Source organism: Pholcus phalangioides, unplaced genomic scaffold (assembly GCF_987345545.1).
Source record: "Pholcus phalangioides strain wild (caught in Gottingen) unplaced genomic scaffold, Ppha-v1.0 ptg000027l_1, whole genome shotgun sequence".
Taxonomy (NCBI): domain Eukaryota; kingdom Metazoa; phylum Arthropoda; class Arachnida; order Araneae; family Pholcidae; genus Pholcus; species Pholcus phalangioides.
Genome location: NW_028301617.1, coordinates 7,343,844 through 7,364,285, shown reverse-complemented (window position 1 = coordinate 7,364,285; position 20,442 = coordinate 7,343,844). Strand labels below are relative to the sequence as shown.

The 20,442-nt window shown below is 40.8% G+C and overlaps 1 protein-coding gene across 1 annotated transcript in view; it reads left to right on the top strand.

Moving 5' to 3' along the window:
- LOC149068314 (uncharacterized) overlaps positions 1 to 20,227 on the top strand; it is a 59,500-nt gene extending 39,273 nt beyond the window's left edge. Inside the window, exon 2 of the mRNA XM_089251715.1 lies at positions 16,331 to 20,227. Within this exon, the coding sequence (XP_089107841.1) occupies positions 16,446 to 19,562 (3,117 nt within the window). The 5' untranslated portion in view covers positions 16,331 to 16,445 and the 3' untranslated portion in view covers positions 19,563 to 20,227. The remainder of the gene's footprint in view (positions 1 to 16,330) is intronic.
- The last annotated feature ends 215 nt before the right edge of the window (positions 20,228 to 20,442 follow it).

Sequence of the window (20,442 nt, the reverse complement as noted above, 5' to 3'; positions counted from 1 at the left end):
GTGTATGAGCACGCATGCCATGAATATTTCCACATGTTGACGTAGCGTGGTGAGGAAAACTGATTGTGTGCAATGGATTGTACTTTAAAAAATATTGTCTCGATGAAACAAATCGATTTGCATTTGTTCAATCATAACCAAATCTGAAAATTTTCGAACGAAATTTCGCGGTTGTATTAGATGAGTGGTTTTAGGTGGCACCACAAACACATGAACGATTTTACCCGGTGGCGTAAGAAGCCGTTGATTCTCAAGAGTCAGTGATACGATTGGCTGGTGGTGATGCAACGAAAATGAATGGGTTGCCGGCTTGGCGCCAACATATAACCTAGCTACGTTTAACGATATATTACTCAATTTTACATAGGGCTCGCAATTGTAGTGGCTAACGTAAGAGGCTCTGTCATCGAAGGTTGTGGGTTCGAATCCCATTCAGATCAGCTGCTGCTTTTTTTTTTTTTTCATCTTCATTCCTTGATCTCTTAAATTAATTTTAATTGTTCTGATCTTTCAATTTGGAACTTCGGAACATTTACGGCCGCGGTATAGTTTTGCCATGTTTCTGGCGAAATATAGTTGATAATTTCAGCCTGGGGGAAGGGCCCCTTTAACGGCCGGAGGAACGAAGTGACGTAGCCGAGCCCGCCCGAAAGTTCGGGGTTGCTCGCCACTTTAGGCTCTCGTCGTTCTAGACCACAGGTCTTCAACCCTTTTGTAGTTGCGAGCACTGCCTGTACCCATAATCAAAACAAGAGCACCCTCAAGGCTAGTTTGGTATACGAATGCAGGAAATAAGGATGATTTTATTCCTTGTTTAATTAAAAAACGTGAATCAAGTGCTCGCGAGCACGAAATTGCACACGAGCACTCTGGGGACTTCAGGGAGCACCGTGGTGCTCGCGAGCAATGGATTGAAGATGCCTGTTCTAGACACTACTGAATACTCTCATGTGTTACGTTTCTTAATTTTTTTCCCTGAAAAATCATTCCACTTAGCTTTCAATTTCCAAAATGATGTCATTCCCATTGGGGTACGCAAAGGGGGAGGGTTTGGGGTTCTAACCCACAAGCTGAGATTATAGTGTTACTTTGCAGGAAAAAACGTAACCCCCCCTCTCCCCCCAGGAAGAGAAAAAAATTTAAAACCCCGAAATTCTGCGTACGCCTATAGCCATCCCCATACTGTTTGTTCTTCTAAACATGGTTTGCATGGGCGAGGATACGGGGGGAGGGCATTCCCTCCTCCCAGCGTCAAAGGTGGAGTCGACTGATCTAATGTATGTATATGAATTGACATCATCATCATCCATATCCTGCTGAGCTGTTCAGGATATGGATATCATGGACAGGAAAATATTGTTCAAAATTATCGGAGTTATTTAATGTGGATTACATACTGCCATGGCCTCCACATGGGAGGGCCTGCTGACAGGGCCCGGGACAATTCTAATTTTTTGCCTTTTTCACGCTATAAAGTAACTATAGAAGGGCCCGTGAAAAGTCTGGCCGGGGGGGGCCTAGCAAAAGATCCCAGCCTAGGGGCCAGGGGCGGTCTTAGGGCAGTGCGACCGGTGCAGTTGCACCGGGCGCGAAATGAGAAGGGGCGCCGAAAACTAGAAAAATAACTTTAAGATACTTATTTAAAAAAAGTAACTAAAATATACATAAAAAATGACCGAGATGAGAAAGAAATTGGAGGTTTGTGTGTGTATATAATATTATGGTTATTTTTCGAAAATAAAAGAATCGATGGGCAGTGCACCTATATACGTACAGTACATCGCGATTTTGGTCAGATAAAAATACACGCTCTCTCGAGCTCTTTCCCCCTGCAGGAGATTTTGGTTGAGACGCAATTTCTTTCTCTTTTGTTGTACAGTAAAAAAAAATAATAATGGAGGAATCACCCTTGGTCACTCAATTTTTCTACTAACGAGAGCCAAAGTGTTTTCCTTGTGAGGAGTGTTACAAGAACTGAAGGTGTCTTCTGATGTGGGAAAGATTTTTCAGCCATAGGCCTTTCATGCCTCTTTTTTTCCCGACTTGTATTAAAAACGCAGAATCGAATCGCCAATACAGTACAGGACAGACAGACATGACCGCCCAGAGACACCATCTTGGGATGGTTTGCGCTCTTTCCCAAAGGGATGGACGGTCTCGGAGAGCCAATACAGTACAGTATTTCGAAAATAAAAAAAACAAATGAATATGAATCAAAACCTATGATTAGCTGGCCATTTTAAATAGGGATCCTGCACCTGGACCTCGTTCCTACCTATAACACCAGGAGAAACAAAAATGTGCTCGCATGAGAAAACCCATGCACTTTGGCGTAAAAATGTGTGACGTTTTGCTTTTTTAATGTTTTTAAATCTCATAATTAAATCAAACAAGTTGGGGTTTTATGCTTGTTTACTAGTTAAATAGCAGTAATTCCATTCTAGAAGAAGCTTTTCTGACTTCTTCGTCCCTTAATGCCCAACCAAGAGGTGGGGACAATCACCACACCTAGAGCCTGATAATATGGTGGAATGAATGACTAGCAAAAATTGCCTCCTCTGACACATCACTCTGGATTCACACCTGGGGGGGGCGCTGACTACTGTTTTTGCACCGGGTGCCACAAAGTCTAAAGGGCCCTACACACGCTCAGTTATACCTGCGCAGTTATGCCTGTACAGGCCAACTGTGCAGGCATAACTGAGCGTGTGTAGGGGCCGTCAGTTGACCTGCACAGGCGACCTGAAGGGAATGGTTTTTCGATTCGGTATAACTGTACAGTTATGCCTGCGCAGGTATAACTGAGCGTGTGTATGGGCCATCAAACCGGCCCTGCTCTAACATGTGGGGGCCATGCATACTGCTGCAAATTATCTGCAGCATTCCCCCCCCCCCCCCAGAGTTTTAAATATCAATAAGTCGTTGACGTTCAAGCAAAAGTCACCAAGTCACACAGTAAACTTTTTGACGGACCACCGCAGTTAGTTATAATTTGCAATTAGTTATTTCATTATATGAATCACGAACCAGTCGTCTGAACATCAGTAAACCCGCTGTACGAGTTAGAAAGCTTCAAAATAAATTTCAATATTCTCCATTACGAATTAAAAGTTTAAAGCGGCAAAATCTCAAAACTGGACTTGGTGACATCTGTTTGAACGCCGGCAAAATACACGAGATGATTTTTTTATTAGTGGTAACAGTACTGTAGCGACACCGTGAAAGGAGCCGGGCCATGTCTTTTATACCATTAACACGGAGGTCTTCCACCATTTTCTACTCGCGAGCGCTGTTTGTACCCATCATCAAAAGAAGAGCACCCTGACGGCAAGTTTGGCATGCGAATTGCATGTGAAATCGGTGATTTCAGTCATTGAATGCAATTTGTACAAGGTGTTTAATTATAAAGTCGATCAAGTGCTCGCGAGCATGAAATTGGACGCGAGCACTGGGTTGAAAATGCCTGCATTGTAAGTTAAATGCCTACCCTGAAAGAGCTCGCTTTCCCACCTCCATGCTCGTGCGCGGTGATAACAGGAATAGAGCAGTTATGAACGATCCGGTCGGAATACTCTCGAAGCAATTGCAGAGGAGGTAATTAAAAATTGAATTTGCTAGAGCAGTGATATAGCAAACTTTCTTAGGAGCGGGCCAAAAAAGAAAACGTAGGCAGGCCGGACATTGATTTGGAATAATCTTTACGCTCTTCGAAAACGAAGGGGCAGGATAGGTTGCATTATTTAAAGACTGCCGCGGTTTCATTGCAAATGCGAAACAACAGTTTTGTGTTTATCCTTTACAACTGTAAAAAAGTACTTCCAGGTCCATTCATCTTTGAAAACATTGCTTTCCGAATCAACTTTGCGTAAACCTGTTTAAGGGTATTTTGATAACTTCATGCATATTTAGCACGTGTTTCCCCCTTTTCTTGCATATGCGAAAGTTTTTAAACCATTTTCTACTTAAATTCTCACAACTGCATTTTCTATTAACTGTAAAAATAGAGTGTGATGTGTGCGGTAAAACGTTTTCTCAAAATGGTTCGCACTAAAGGGGGAAACCATATGAGTGTGGTGTTTGTGGTAAGAAGTTGTTTGAGTTTGCTTTTTCTAATCAACACAGAAGAGTGCGTTCGGCAGATAAACCATATGCATGTGATATTTACGGGAAAAAGTTTTCCCTCAGATTGGTAATTTAAAGCAGAAAAGTTCACACCCATACGATTGCGAAATTTGCGGTGAGAAGTTCTCACAGAGATTGCTGGTTTAAAGGCTCACCGGAGAGCTCATACTGGAGTTAAACCATATGGTGGTGGTACTTGCGGGAAAAAGGATTCGTGACTCTTGTTAGCTTTACGGGCACGCATAAAAGACCACGCTAGAGTAAAACCATTCGATTGCGATGTTTGCGGTAAAAAGTTTTCTGGAAAAACACGTTTATAAATACATAAATTAATCCCCATTGAAAAGAAACCAAATGTATGTGATGCTTCTAGTATATCATTTTCGTACCTAGAGGACTTGAATAGACATAAGAGTGTCCACGGTGGAGGAGAAAGCGCGTAAATTGGATGCTTTGGGTGTGTTTTGCAGAAATCTGTCTTCAATGGAAGTAAAAGGGTAAATTGGAAGAATGTGTGTGTGTGGCAATTGTGAATGCGGCTTTTTCTTTTTATCGAAACATTGAAAACAGATCAAAACCTATTGAAAACCGACCGATTTTTTTTAAAACCCCATTATGTAGGTGGCGTTTAACAGTAAGAAATCGTTTCAACTTGGGCGCTTATAATTAGATTCACTCTGAAGATGAGCCATATGAATGTATGTTTTGCATAAAGTGTTTTATAATAAGAACAGAATGTTGACGACCAATTTCAAAAGTTAAGGAAGCCTCACCATTAGAAGCAAATGCTGCTGATACCACTACCGAAACTCCACCTTACTGTATGCTGAAAGCATCCGTCTCAAACATGCCGAGTTCCTTTTTTTTTGCACCACTCAATATGATTCCACGACATTTGTCTCCATAAAACATGATTTCGTGCCCATTTCAGTGTTTCTTCACCTCTCCTTGGTGCTTCGTTGTGACAGGCGATTTCCTAACCCTCTTTTATGAATCAAATACTAGCTTCTCTGATCTGTCTACGAACTGTATCTGTTTTCACTCCAGGACCTTTAATACTTTCACGCAAGGGCACTTTTTGCGTTGAAGCCAATCTTCCAACGGTTTTGTTTTCGCGTAAACTTGTGCTGCGTTGCCTACCAAAACCCGGGTGTTGGCTTTGTCACAAGTGTGACGTCAGTTTAATTACTATAGCCAATCGCTATTTCCTGTCCTGTTCTCTCTCTTTTTTTCCTTAATCCTTTAATTGGCAAGCGTATAAATATCCGTGAGAGTAAAATTTTGAGGAATAATATTTTTAGAGGAGATCTATCAATACCTATAGGTATATTACGCGAATGAGGTCATTTCATGACCAAAAAAAAGGGGGGGGGGTATTGCATTTTAAGCAACACCCTGTATTTATATACAATACAAATACAACGCCACAACAGGCAAAATGCCCAACGAGGTGGCTGAGGAAAAAGATGCCCATAATAAATATGGATGTGATATTTCAAAAATAGCAACCCAATTAAAAATGCAATTACAAACAATATATATACAGTCAAACCTCGTTAGTGCGTCACTCGGTTAACACGTCACTCCGCTTACCGTGTCGCTTTTTGGAAGTCCCAATTGTCCTCAGGCAGGAATTGGCACAGCTATGGCTTACTCCGTTTAACGAGTCACTCCGCTTACTAAGTCATATTTTCGCTCTCCCAAGAGTGACTCATTAACGAGGTTTTACTGTACACGATTAAATATTATACAATGCCCATAAGAATACTTATGGTTGTGTTATTCTAAGCATGGAATAACCTCGATTTACCCCCAAAAAAAGAAAAGGCGGCACGATTGAATTTTTAGCAACAAGTGACGTGGAAAAGAAAAACACGGTTATCCTGTTGGACTAAGGCCCAGTTCACACTGGACGATATGGTCTGCAATACACAGCGAATCCATCTAGATTGTTTAAAAACATGAAATCAATACCAGTTTTTTGTTTTTAACCAATCTGTGTCCATTTTGTTACTGGTCATGGATCATATCGCTTGTCCTATCGGCCATGTTTGAAAAACTGGACATATGGTCATTGAAAAACTGGACATATGGTCATCTACATGAGTTAGAGAATAATACAAAAATGTCATTTATTACTTGCCAACTTACTTTTCTATCATCGTTGAAGAATGCACAGCAATACGTCTCCTTCACACATGGTATTACACTCCATAATGACGGGAGTCAGATATCGTTCTTGCTTGGCTTGTCACGAAATGTAGGAAACGGGTACCTTCGAGTCATTCTGCTGGTAATTATAGGAAAATTCATGAACGGCTCACGAGTAAAAATCAAATGTTTACGAGCTGCTCAGAGGCATCAGTGCCGGAACGAGCTCAAAATGCTAAATGCCTTTACGTGAAAAATACCGGGTGGGCAAAAAGTCGAAAGAAACTTTGAAAATTCATAAAAACCGGAAAAATAACCGAAATAAAAAATGGTTTTGCAGGGTTAGCATCGCTAGGTCAAGGGATTGTTTTAAGACAGAAAAAAAACCTTCAAAAACAGCCGATAGGTGGCGCTGACGTACACAAGTCAAAGAAAAGATACGCAAATAACGAACAGAATGCCTCCAAATCGTTTATTACAGCAGTATGTGTCCCACATGATCACCACCACAGGTTCACGTAAAACAACTTCACCAACAAAGCTTTCTTCATTCGCACTCAGCATCCTTGTTCACATACACGGTTTACAACGGTGATATGATTGTGGATTAGGAGCGGCAGTTCTTATAACCGTATCATTTGCATACTTCCACCGAAGTCGCTCGTACCAGCGCCACCTATCGGCTGTTTTTGAGATTTTTTTTTTTGTCTTAAAAAATCCCTATGACCTAGCGATGCTAACCCTGCAAACCGTTTTTTATTTCGGTTATTTTTCCGGTTTTTATGAAGTTTTAAAGTTCCTACGGACTTTTTGCTTACCCTGTATAAGAAACCCATGTTGTGCTTGAGAGCTTCTCATCACCTATAGGCACCAGATAAATAAATAAAAACATGATTTATTCTCTCTCTGAGGGCCCGGTCCTAGAAATTCTGCCGCCTGACATCCTTAACGACTGCCTGAAAAGAGTTTTCGCCTCTATTACCTTGATACGGTGGTTCATCCGAAGTGTTGGTCACGACCAGTGCCGTCTTAACGCATGGGGCCCACGCGGGGACCTCAAGAGAAGGGAGGCCTCAGAAAAATCACTTGGCCCTGGGGCCCCGATGATGCTCTTAAGACGGCACTGGTCACGGCCCCCTTGGGGGGGGGGCGCGTATAAAGTTGATTATTTAAGATGTCACGAGAGAATTTCCTAAATAAAAACGTTCTGATGGAGTTGAGTTAAAGATCAAATCAATATATAATAATTCTTTGAAGTGGAAGGGTTGGGTCCCATAGTGGGCATTCTTTGCATCCTGTTTGCATTCTTTCCTGTGGGTTTTGGAAAAGTGTCTGCCCTTCAAAGGATTAGTTGAGCTATTTAGCACAAATATATGTTATAAGACATAAAAATTCTACTAAAATTTACTAAAAATAATTTGAAAATTCCATTCAATCAAGTATCACAAATGTGTTTTTGCGCATTTTTGGGAGAAAACATCAAAAATTGATAAATTAGTATATTCATTCTGAATACAAAGACAAAACGCACACACATTTATTGAAAATCCAAGAAACGCTCTCCTCATTCCTTAAGCCGGGTTTACCTAGGAGTCGAATTTCTGCGCCGTGTGCAGCGTGAAAACGCCTATTGGTTAAAAACCTGAGTTTCAAGTTTTCTGACCAATCAGCGTTTTCACGTTGCTCACGGCGCAGAAACTACTCCTAGGGGGGAAAAAAACCCGGCATTATTTTTTAAAATCGTGATTCTCCCTTCCGCGTTATATTGCTTACATGTTGTTATGTTGCGTAGCATAAAGATACGTTTTTCCTTCCTTTTTATTCATACGTTGCAGCGAAACATTCTAGCGAAGTAACAGCCCCGAGTTCATATGTTTGGGACATAGGCGGAGATAGATTTGGAAGTCTGGGGGGGGGGCACGATGATGATGATGATGTCAATTCATATATACATTTATACATTAGATCAGTCGACTCCGCCTTTGACGCTGGGGAGGGAGGGGCAATGCCCCCCCCCCCCGTATCTCCGCCCATGGTTTGGAACCAGAGAAGTAGTGTGCAGGAGAGAACAAAGGGAGCCCGTGCCCTCATGATTAAAAATTAAAAATATATTTTCAAATATTTCAGTAAAAAATTAAAATAACCAAAAAAAACCGTATGGTATCTTTAACAATATCTGTTGGTTTAAAATGCTTTTTTGAAGGTTAGTAGCTCAAAATTTCTCTAGGAGAGATTCCTTGTGCTCCCCGAAACATAATATGCGCCGCCCAAAACGTTGACCTTGCGTACGCCAATGCTCGAGACCAGGGCGCAGGGTACTGTAATGTGGTAGGCCTTCTCATGGTGCAACCTGGTAACGCAAATTCTACCACAAGTCCATTATATCGCTTGATCATTGTTTGGAGCAGCATAACCTTGATGGTGCTTGCACCTATAAAAAAACAAACTTCAATCCGAAGGTGCATATGCACCCTCGAAGGAATGATAGCACACGTCGCAGCAAATTCGTCGGAGGAAAATCAACAAATCGTTCTCCAAAAACACCCTCCACCGCTCTTGCGATTCGACAGCCTATTCTATGATCAAAAATGCTTGTTTAAGTGTCTCATATCACCTATCAAATTTTGCCCCATGAATTTAGAATCACCCAGTATTTTGCATGTGAAAAAGACATCAATGAACTAAAACCACTCACGCCACCTATCAAATAAAATTGTTACAATTCTTCGAGTGAAATTAGTAATCGGATTTCGATTAACGTGTCATATAAAAAAGCGATATGATATGAAGTAATATTATATAAGAGCAATAATATATTAGTTTAATTATGAAGTTTGCCTCGAAATGTTAATAGTTGTTATTTGTGCGTGGTAAAACATTGTTAGTAAAACACGCAAAGTGTAGCTGTCGCAGGCTTTCTGTGATAACATTCAAAAATAATACATACGTGCGGTTGCAGTTTGCGAGTTTTACTAACGTTGTTTTACCGCTGACAAATAACAACTGTTAAAATTTCGAGGCAAATTTGATAATTCAACTAATATTATTACTTATAATATATTAACTATACATAATATCATGTCATATTGTTTTTTTTCACGCGGCACATTAATCAAAATGCGGTTACTAATTTCAATCGAAAAATTGTAACAGTTTCATTTGATAGGTGGCGGGAGGTGTTCTAGTTCATTGATACGTTTCTCATGGAAATATAATACTAAACTGTATAATTGTTTTCAACATTTTCTGGAAGGCATATTTTTGCTGATGAAGTTTTATTTTTACCCGTTATAGACAAAAGTGCCTCAGAAACGCACCATTTTTTCATGGTGGATAAATTTACAAATTATGGTCGCTTAGAGTCTCAGAATGCTTCCATGTGCGCAGTGTTTTTTTGCTATGCAGAAAAAAAAAAATTTCCTATATTGTATAAGGCAGCATATTATTTTACTATTCCGCACAGTTTTGTAGAAGGAATGTGGCGGTTGAAGACAAACACTTTATTATTAATTTGACAATACGCAAATATACGTATGAAATTGAGCGCGCACACAAACAATAAAGACATCTGTGTGGCCCCAAGGGACAATTGTCCTTCCAGGAAGCCTATAAGATTTATATCTTCTCTGTTTACACAAGCAAAATAAGAGAGAGAAAAAGAAATAATTATCGTATATACTCGTGTATAAGCCGACTTTCCCCCCCCCCCGCACTTCAGGACCACCAAAATCGCAATAAATTGAAAACCCGTGTATAAGATGACCCCAAAAAATCTATACATTTCAGAGAAAAAAAAATTCTTATATTTTCATGAAAAATTAATAGTTTACGGAAATTTACAATAGAAAACGATTAAAACCTTTCAATCCGTTTCTTCTGAGTCTCCAAGCTCATCGTAATCCGTCAGATCATCATAGGGGATGCGGCAGCTTTGCTTTCATCTTCATCTGGGCTGTCATCGCCATTGTCACTTTCAAAGAGCATATCATCTTCAGTTCCGTCCATCGCATTGCTGATGCAACACGTTTTGAAGGGTCGGATGATAATTTCGGTGGAAACAGAATTCCACGCCTCATGTACCCATTGGCACACTAGGCCAATCTCTGGTTTCTTTCAAGGCAACCACTTTTTTTTGTAGTTTCTTTATCATCTATAAGCCGACCCCCCCTATTTGAGGAACGAATTTTTCCACAAAAAACTCGGCTTATACACGAGTATATACTGGTAAATAAGAAATAAAAAGGAAAAATAATAGTAAAAGTAATATAATGAGTGATACATATATATACATACATATTTTTCTTTTCCTTTAAATATTTCTATTTGTTTAGCCGCCAATTTGAACCAAAGTACATTACAAGGCATAAAGCAATGAGATAAAATTTATCACAGAAAAAATATAGAATAGACGATTGTAATTTCACAATTATGAAGGTTTCGCAAAAAGTTCAAGAATTATATATATATATATTGTAGGTGAGATTCAGTGTGCAAGACATAATTTATGTGATAGTGTCTAGATATGCTATTAGCGGGACATGTGAAAATGAAATAGAGCGAGCAAAACATTTCATAATGTGCTAGGAAAACATCATTTTCATTATTTCAGACGTTTTTACTTATTGATATATTTCATTTTTTTTTTGTTAGTGTTGTTCGTTGTTTGGTACTCCGATTAGGAAAAAATTCATTATTTTAGGTGCATTGAAAGAGAAACTTTTCTGGAAGAGATGTTTTTTAGTTTTTGGCATTTGATATTCGTTTTTAAGTTTTACCGAGGTTCTATTTGTTTTTCTCTGTAACCATTCGTTGTGTGTGTGTGTGTTTCTTGTAAGAAGTTAATCATTCGGTAAATATATAGCTATTTATGTTATTATTGTTTTCACGATGTGTGTCCATTATCATACTTCTTATTTTATTATATATGTTGCTTAGTTTTTCAATGTTAGTTTGATATGCACCTCCCCAAGCACATAAGCCATAGGCATTTATCGAGAAAACCCAAGCATAGAAAATATCTTTTAGAAAGTCTGCATCTATTAGGTACTTCAATCTATATATCAGGACTGTGTGTAATCTTAAGTTTTTTCACAAGTTTGTTGCAATGAGCACTCCATTTTAGGTCCTCTTGAATGATTATTCCTAGATGTTCATACTCGTAAACTCTTTCTATGAGTTCACAATTACAGTTATGTTGTTCCTGTGGGTGACAGCTATGGATTTTAACGTGAATTTCAGTATCATGATGGATGCTTCATGTTTTTATGCAGTGATATTTTGTTTTGCTAATGTTTAGTTTAAGCTTATTTTTTGTCATCCACTGATTGATATTTCTACAGTAATTTTCAGTTTTTATTAAAAGATTAGTTATATCGTCATCTTCTATACATAATGCTGTATCGTCTGCAAATGAGATTAGCTGTCCGTTCAGGTGCATTTTGCAAAAGTCATGTATGTAAATTAAGAATAATGTGGGACCCAACACTGATCCCTGGGGAACACTTTTTTTGGTTTCGTGGTAATCACTAATTTTCTTATTTATAGTAACAGCTTGGTGTCTGTGTAAATAATGAGTTTTGAACCATTCAAGTACTTGTCCCAGCCTTATGTAATTTTCTTGTTAATATATTTAAGTCTACGTTATCAAATGAATGCTTTAAATCAAGATAGACTATTATGCAATATTTGTTATTATTATAACCATTATTTAGATAATTACAGAATATAGCCATTTCAGTATTTTTGTTTTGCTGGAATCCATACTGGTTGCATGCAATAAAGTTGTTATGGTTCAAGAAGCTAATTAGTTGCCCATTCACATGTTTCTCAATAACTTTTGAAAATATTGGAAGAACTGAGATTGGTCAAACTTCCTTCTACAATTCAAAGACATAATTAAACATTTATTACATAACTAACCTACCGAAGTATACAAAACCTACAAGAACGAGCGGACCGCGTGACTGTCTGGTCTGAGCCGCCAAACGCCAGTCCAGTTTCTCCATCGCGCAGGCGCGCTCTTTTCCCCATTACGCGGACAGCGCCATCCAGTGGTGGACGCTGTCGCCACAGTACCCCTGTTAATCATATCTTTGAATTGTAGAAAGAAGTGTTTGTCTTCAACCGCCACATTCCTTCTACAGCAGATATCGAAATTCTGTGAGCAAAGAATTTCGCTCACAGAAGTCTGCACAGGTGTGGTAAAAGGCAATGTGCCCCCATCTGGGAAAAAAAAACTAAAGGGCACATTTCATGCAATAACATTTTTCCTTTTTATTGCGAGCATCTCGGTGGTCACCATTCCCTCCCCCCCCCCCACCATAACATAAGACAGATATTTGGTGGAGCCTCCGCTATAGTGAATTTATAGTGTAAAAAAAGAAAAACAATGAGGTTTGTCCCGGGCCCCCGTGCTAGAGCCCTGCTAGCTCTACCCTTGTAGGGATCATAGTGCTCACTAAACCATTGAGGATAGGTGCTTGATTTCCCACTCAGGAGATATTAACCGACGACTCATATGAACACCTTGTGATTCAATGATCAGCACATCATGATTTCAGTTAAAGCCATATAGTGATAATTTTAATCAAAGCTCTCGATCCGTGAATAGGCCTCCCAATAAGCTGACAGGGCTCCAACTTCGTGAATCCCAACCATGAGTTCAACCGGTCATGGCACGGAGACCCTTGACCCCACATACCGTAGTAAGACCCGAGGCTGCAAGAAACACAGCCAAATATCAACAATACAACGATTAAAATTTGTTTTCAGAGCCAAATTTTTCAAATTTAAACTACACTGCTCAAAACAATGAGGGGAGCACATGGTTTTAACAAAATTACGCAAAGATGTATACCGATAAGTAACATAAAATGAATCATCCATAATTTAAAGCCTAGCAGGAAACGGAAGAAGAAAACTTCATATCAAAGTTGATGACGTCAAAAACCAGAAAAAGGAGATAAATTCAGAAACGGGATGTTGCAGAAACGTCTATTTTACTGCCGTAACTGTGAAATTCGATTGCGCAGTATTTTTTTTTGAGACAAGGTGACTTGAGGATGTCTCAACAACGTGATTTACCGGAATCCATGGCATGGCGTGTTATAGGCAGACTGGAATCCGGGCAAACACAACGTAGTGTCGCGGACGCTGTTGGAGTCGCCAGAAGTGTTGTTGCAAAGCTGTGGAATCGATTCCAAGAAACAGGAAATGTTAGACGTCGACCAGGGCAAGGTCGGCCACGCGCCACTACAGCAACTGATGACCGGTATTTACGGTTAACAGCCCGTCGAAACAGAACAGAGAATGCTACGCAGCTGCAAAGACGCTTGCTCTTGGCAACAGGACGAAGGGTGTCCAGCCAAACAGTACGTAATCGGCTTCATGAGGGAGGGCTCTATGCACGTAGGCCAATGGTCCCCACGCCACCGTGCGGCCCGAAGAAGATGGGCTGCTGAACATCGAGATTGGGAGCAACATGATTGGAGCCAAGTGCCGTTTACAGACGAGTCCCGATTCAGTCTGGAGTGTGACACCCGACGTGTTCTGGTATGGAGGGACAGGGGCACTCGAAATAACCCCGCATTCGTTCGTGAAAGGTCACAATACAGACGAGCTGGTTGGATGGTATGGGGTGGAATCAGCATAGGCGGACGTACGGACCTGTATATCATTCGGAATGACACTTTGACGGCCCGAAGGTATGCAGACGAGATACTGCGACCTCATGTCATCCCTTACGCTGGAGCTAGCGTGCTCCCCTGACCTGAGTCTAATCGATTCAGGTCATCCTGACGACGCATTGCTGCGCGACCAAGGCCGCCTGTTACTGTCCGAGACTTGCAGATTGCACTTCTTGAGGAGTGGAACAGTATTCCCCAAAGTCTGATCGATAACCTCATCGCATCCATAGCAAACAGGTGTGCAGCAGTCTTAGCTGTTCGAGGAGACCACACGCCCTATTAAAACTCATGCATCATGTCTAAACAGTACTTTTTTTTATCGTTTACATGTAACCAAATTGTTGCCCTAAATCATCTTTTCATGTTTTTTCCATATTTTCAAAGAATTAAAGCTTAATTCCAAATTTTTATACGTCTTTTTTCTGTATTGCGCATTGATACGCGTGTACTATCCATTGTATGCCAATACGTGGCTGTCTGGCACGGTTTTCTTCACTTTTTTGCTTGCTCCCCTAATTGTTTTGAGCAGTGTATATACGTAGGTAGGCCTACAGTGTTATTAAGGTACTCCTCAGCTGGCCTTTGCTAAAAACGTCTCCGATCTGATTGAGGTACGTTGACTCTTCCAACTCTCCCATCCGCACTTGTATACTTGTATATCTTCTTGTATACTTGTTTCGTCTATCTCCTTTCGTTCATCCTCTCTCTATATATATCCAAACCATCTCAACATAACTTTTTCAATCTTCGACACTACATCTTCTTTCACTCCACAACGCTTCCTAAAATTAACTTTATAAACTTTATTTAAAGTTTATTAAGTTATTATTTTACTTGTGTTGTCTTACGGATATCTGGCTCCCTTCTCTGGGAAATGTGTGGAAGACGGGTTCACTGTAAGCTCGGCCGACGAGTTGTTAGTCGGAGGACGTCGTCGATGAAAGACCAAGGCGGTCCGTCGTGTGGGTCAGAGGCCCCAAAAGCATCGTCTTCGGATGGTCGCTCCTGGTGGATTGCTTCAGCAGCGATGACCGATGTTGGATGCAGATGAAGAGAGAAGGCCTCGGAAGAGCCGTCATGAGAGGTGGTGGCCCAGGAGCATCGTCTTCTATGATCTGCCAGGGTAGAGGTTGACGTTCTTTAGTATGGAAAACATTGCATGTCCCCCCCCCCCTCACCCCTATGTTCTGAGAGGAGACTCGTCTTTTGCGTCTATCTTAGGAAAGAAGCCTCATTTTCGACAACTTTTTTCCGAACTTCACAGTTTCGACCAAAATCCAGTTGGGATTGGTCGCGGAAGTGTCACGTGACATCATCGTCAGGCTTTCACTCTTTTTTTTTTTTTCGACAAAAAACCGTGAAAAAGATGACTCGCTTGGAAGGGGAGGGAGCGAGAACAAAATGGCCAAAATGCATGTCTAAAACATGATTTTGTAAAAATCTGGAATTTTTGTGCACCTGCACGTAGTATGTTGGGGAAGAGCCGCACTCAAGGGGCCAAAAAGCCGCGGTTTGCCGTCCACTGGACTAAAGAAAGGAAAGTCGTTCGGAAAAATGTTGATAAAGAGTGTAAAGATCTTTAACAAGAAAGAGGAAGAACCTGATTTCTTTTTCAGTGACCAGCTTCTCTAGAAATAGGTGACACTTTTTGGAAGTTCTGGAAAGGAAGTTCAAGTATGCTATTCGACGCTTAATTCATCTCAACAAAGAGTTGAATAGAGCATTTCAACACTGAAAAAGTATTATATTTACTTGCGTCACACGACTTTCCATTAAAAATTATTTCGATGTGTAAAAATTTCCGAGAGTGATATTTCCATTGTCATAATAAATCTGCCATAAAAAATTCCGCCCCCTGTAATCATGCCGCCTTAGGTGACCGCCTGGCGCCGGCCCTGATTAGGTGCTGACACAGAGAAATTTAGGACCTTTCGAACACATGGTTTCTTGTCCATCCACACAGAAAAAAAATTCTATATTTTCGCAACTTGCGTTGCTAGGTAACGATCCTTATTTTTCTAGGATTGTTAGAATCTTCGCAATTTTCTTCGGAAAATGCGAAGCGTGACGTCATAATTTTGCCACCGCGGGTAAATGTTCAACTAGAGGTCACTGCATTACCAAATAAAGGGTTAACGATTAAACGTCACGTGTAGACACTAAACCAGTTTTTTATTCAGAGGAGAAGGACGACGAGGCCGCCGTCTTTTCTAAACGCCTTGAAACTTTCACTACCAATTTTAGAACCTGTATGGGACATATTTGTCGATATATAGAGCGATTTTGTGGTAACTCACAGTGTATATTTATATATTATATCGTATGTATACGATCTACCAGGATATTGATATATTTTTGTTTTCCATTACTAGGTATTTAAAGAATAAGAGAAAACAATACTTTCAGGAGAACGAGGCTAGAAAAATTCCGTCTCCAATTTAAAGAGTGATCTCTCGCTATCGTCAGCTCATTGAGAGAGAACAAGCCATGCATTCTGGAGGAAACAAATTCGAATGCGAGATTTGCGGCGAGGAATTCTCAAGACGTTTCAATCTACTCCTTCATAATCGGACTCATTTCGAGGAAAGCTCGTATGAGTGCGATATCTGCGGTAAAAAGTTGTCTCGAATGCGTGATTTGCAGTCACACAGAAGAACCCACACCGGGCACCGACCTCACGAGTGCGGCGTTTGCGGTAACAAATTTTTGAGAGCACATCATTTGAAAGAGCACGAGGTCACTCATTCTGGAGAAAATGGGATTGAGTGCGAGCTTTGCCACAAGAAATTTTCATGTCCTTCGAAACTGATTCGGCATTGTGACACTCACTTTGAAGAGAATGCATACGGATTCGACGTTCGCAGCGACAGTTTTCCTTCATCGTCTTGTTTGAAAGACCACAAAATCATTAATTTTCGGAAAAAAAAGGTTGAATGTGAAATCTGTGGTAAGAAATTGTCGCGTATTCCTAACTTGACTCGTCATTACCGGATTCACACTGGAGGGAAATCACATCTCTTTGATGTTTCCGGTAAATGGTTCACAAAAAGTAATCATCTGAACTTTCCCGAAAAAAGCGTTGAATGCGAAACCTGCGGTAAGACATTCTCACGTCGTTTCAACTTGATTCGTCATAGCAGGATTCATTCTGGAGAGGAACCACGTGAGAGTGATGTTTCAGGCGAACAATTCACCGGAAGTAATTATCTGAAGTCGCAGAGCCAAGTCTGCATCCCAATCAGACCATACGATCGTGGAGTTTGCAGTGAAAATGTTCCAACAGCGTCTCATTTAAAAGAGCCCAAGATCGAAAAAAACGTTGAAAACGAAATCTGCGGTGAGAAACTCTCAAGCCGTTCTCTTCCGATTCGTCATAGTCGGATTCATACTGGAGAGAAATCACATGAGCCTGATGTTTCCAGTGAAGAGTTCACCCAAAGTAATCATCAAAAGTCGCACAGAAGAGTCTACATCCCAATAGCCCCATACGAGCGTGAAGTTCGCGGTGAAAATGTTCCAACAGCGTCTTATTTAAAAGAGCCCAAGATCGAAAAAAGCGTTGAAAACGAAATCTGCGGTGAGAAACTCTCAGGCCGTTCTCTTCCGATTCGTCATAGTCGGATTCACACTGGAGAGAAATCACATGAGCCTGATGTTTCCAGTGAAGGGTTCTCCCAAAGTAATCATCAAAAGTCGCACAGAAGAGTCTACATCCCAATAGCCCCATACGAGCGTGAAGTTCGCGGTGAAAATTTCCCATCGATGCTTCATTTAGAGGAGCACAAAATCGAAAAACCCAAAAAAAACGTTGAATGTAAAATCTGCGGTAGAAAATACTCACGCCCGTCTAACTTGAATCGTCATAGTCGTACCGTACATATTCATACCGTGGAGAAATCGCATGAGCGTGTTGTTTCCGGTCAACGGTTCACCGATAGTAGTCAATTAAAGTCGCAGAGCCAAGGCTACATCCCAATTAGCCCAAATGAGCGTGGGGTTTGCAGTGAAGATATTCCATCAGCGTCTCATTTAAAAGAGCCCAAGATCGAAAAAAACGTTGAAAGTGAAATCAGCGGTGAGAAACTCTCAAGTCATTCTCTTTTGATTCCCCACAGTCGGGTTCACACTGGAGAGAAATCAAATGACCGTGATATTATCGGTAAACAGTTTACCGAAAGTGATCATCTCAAGTCGCAGAGCCAAGGCTACATCTCAATTAGCCCAAATGAACGTGGGGTTTGCAGTGAAGATATTCCATCAGCGTCTCATTTAAAAGAGCCCAAGATCGAAAAAAACGTTGAAAGTGAAATCAGCGGTGAGAAACTCTCAAGTCATTCTCTTTTGATTCCCCACAGTCGGGTTCACACTGGAGAGAAATCAAATGACCGTGATATTATCGGTAAACAGTTTACCGAAAGTGATCATCTCAAGTCGCAGAGCCAAGGCTACATCTCAATTAGCCCAAATGAGCATGGGGTTTGCAGTGAAGATATTCCATCAGCGTCTCATTTAAAAGAGCCCAAGATCGAAAAAAACGTTGAAAGTGAAATCAGCGGTGAGAAACTCTCAAGTCATTCTCTTTTGATTCCCCACAGTCGGGTTCACACTGGAGAGAAATCAAATGACCGTGATATTATCGGTAAACAGTTTACCGAAAGTGATCATCTCAAGTCGCAGAGCCAAGGCTACATCTCAATTAGCCCAAATGAACGTGGGGTTTGCAGTGAAGATATTCCATCAGCGTCTCATTTAAAAGAGCCCAAGATCGAAAAAAACGTTGAAAGTGAAATCAGCGGTGAGAAACTCTCAAGTCATTCTCTTTTGATTCCCCACAGTCGGGTTCACACTGGAGAGAAATCAAATGACCGTGATATTATCGGTAAACAGTTTACCGAAAGTGATCATCTCAAGTCGCAGAGCCAAGGCTACATCTCAATTAGCCCAAATGAGCATGGGGTTTGCAGTGAAGATATTCCATCAATGTCTCATTTAAAAGAGCCCAAGATCGAAAAAAGCGTTGAAAGTGAAATCAGCGGGGAGAAACTCTCAAGTCGTTCTCTTTTGATTCCCCACAGTCGGATTCACACCGGAGAGAAATCACATGAACGTGATGTTTCCGGTAAACAGATCCGCGAAAGTAATCGTTTAAAGTCGTTCGGAAGTTTGTACATCCCGATAGCCCCATACGAGCCTGAAGTTTGCAGTGGAAATTCTCCATCGGCGTCTCATTCACAAAAGCACAAGATCAAGAAAAAGCGTGGAAAAAGCGGTGAATGTGAAGTCTGCGGTAAGACATTCTCACGTCTCTTCAATTTGATTCGTCATAGTCAGATTCACACCGTGAAGAAATCACGTGAGCGTGATGTTTCCCGTAAACGGATCCGCGAAAGTAATCGTTTAAAGTCGCTCAGAAGTTTCTACATCCCGATAGCCCCATACGAGCCTGAAGTTTGCAGTGGAAATTCTCCACCGGCGTCTCATTCACAAGAGCACAACATCAAGAAAAAGCGTGGAAAAAGCGGTGAATGTGAAGTCTGCGGTAAGACATTCTCACGTCTTTTCAATTTGATTCGTCATAGTCAGATTCATACTAGCAAGAAATAACACGAGCGCGTGATGTTTCCGATGTAAAGTTCACCGAAAGTAATCATCTGAAGTTGCAAAGGTTTGCCAACATTCTAATACTCCCATACGAGCGTGAAATTTTCCATCGGTGTCTCATTTAAAAGAGCCCAAGATCGAAAAAAAAGCGTCTAAAATTGAATCTGCAGTGTGAGAACCTAAGCGTGTTGTGTTTGCGGTAGAAGCTTCACGTAAAAGAATAATTTAAAGGTACTCGCATACGCTTGCAGTCAAAAATCCCCGTCAGCGCCTTATTTGAAGAAGCACACGTTCAATCAACGTCCAATTACAAGATTCGAATGTGAGATTTGCAGCAATAAATTCAATCTGATTCGTTCTAGAGAGAAACTGCGTACAAGTGTGATATTTGCGGTGATGATTTCAGAAACAATGAGTAATTTCAAAGAGCACAGTCTTCCACAATAGAGAAAAACAATGGAATGTTGTTCTGTTTGCGATGAAATATATTCACGAATACAGAATTTTCAGAGGCACTTTGTGAAGTGTCCTCACAAAGTTGTGACAACTTTCTGGAAGCTGCTTCAGCTCAAAGTATTCCATTGAGATGTTCACAAAATCTTTCTTCAGTCCAGGACCTATTGTGTAGATATTCTATAGTTTTGGAGATCGTTTTGAATAAAATTCAGTTTGAATCCTTTTTTCTTGGAGTCATATTCTATGAATATACTGAAGAGCAAATAAGAGACACCTATCTAAGTATCGTGTAGCACCACCTTCGATCCTGATGACGTCGGCGATTCCTTTGGTCATGAATTCGACATGTCACCTTCTCCACTCCCCCCCATTTAGGCCGTTCACCGCCCAGGCTCTGTCGGCAATTGTAAACTTTAGCTATTGCCCC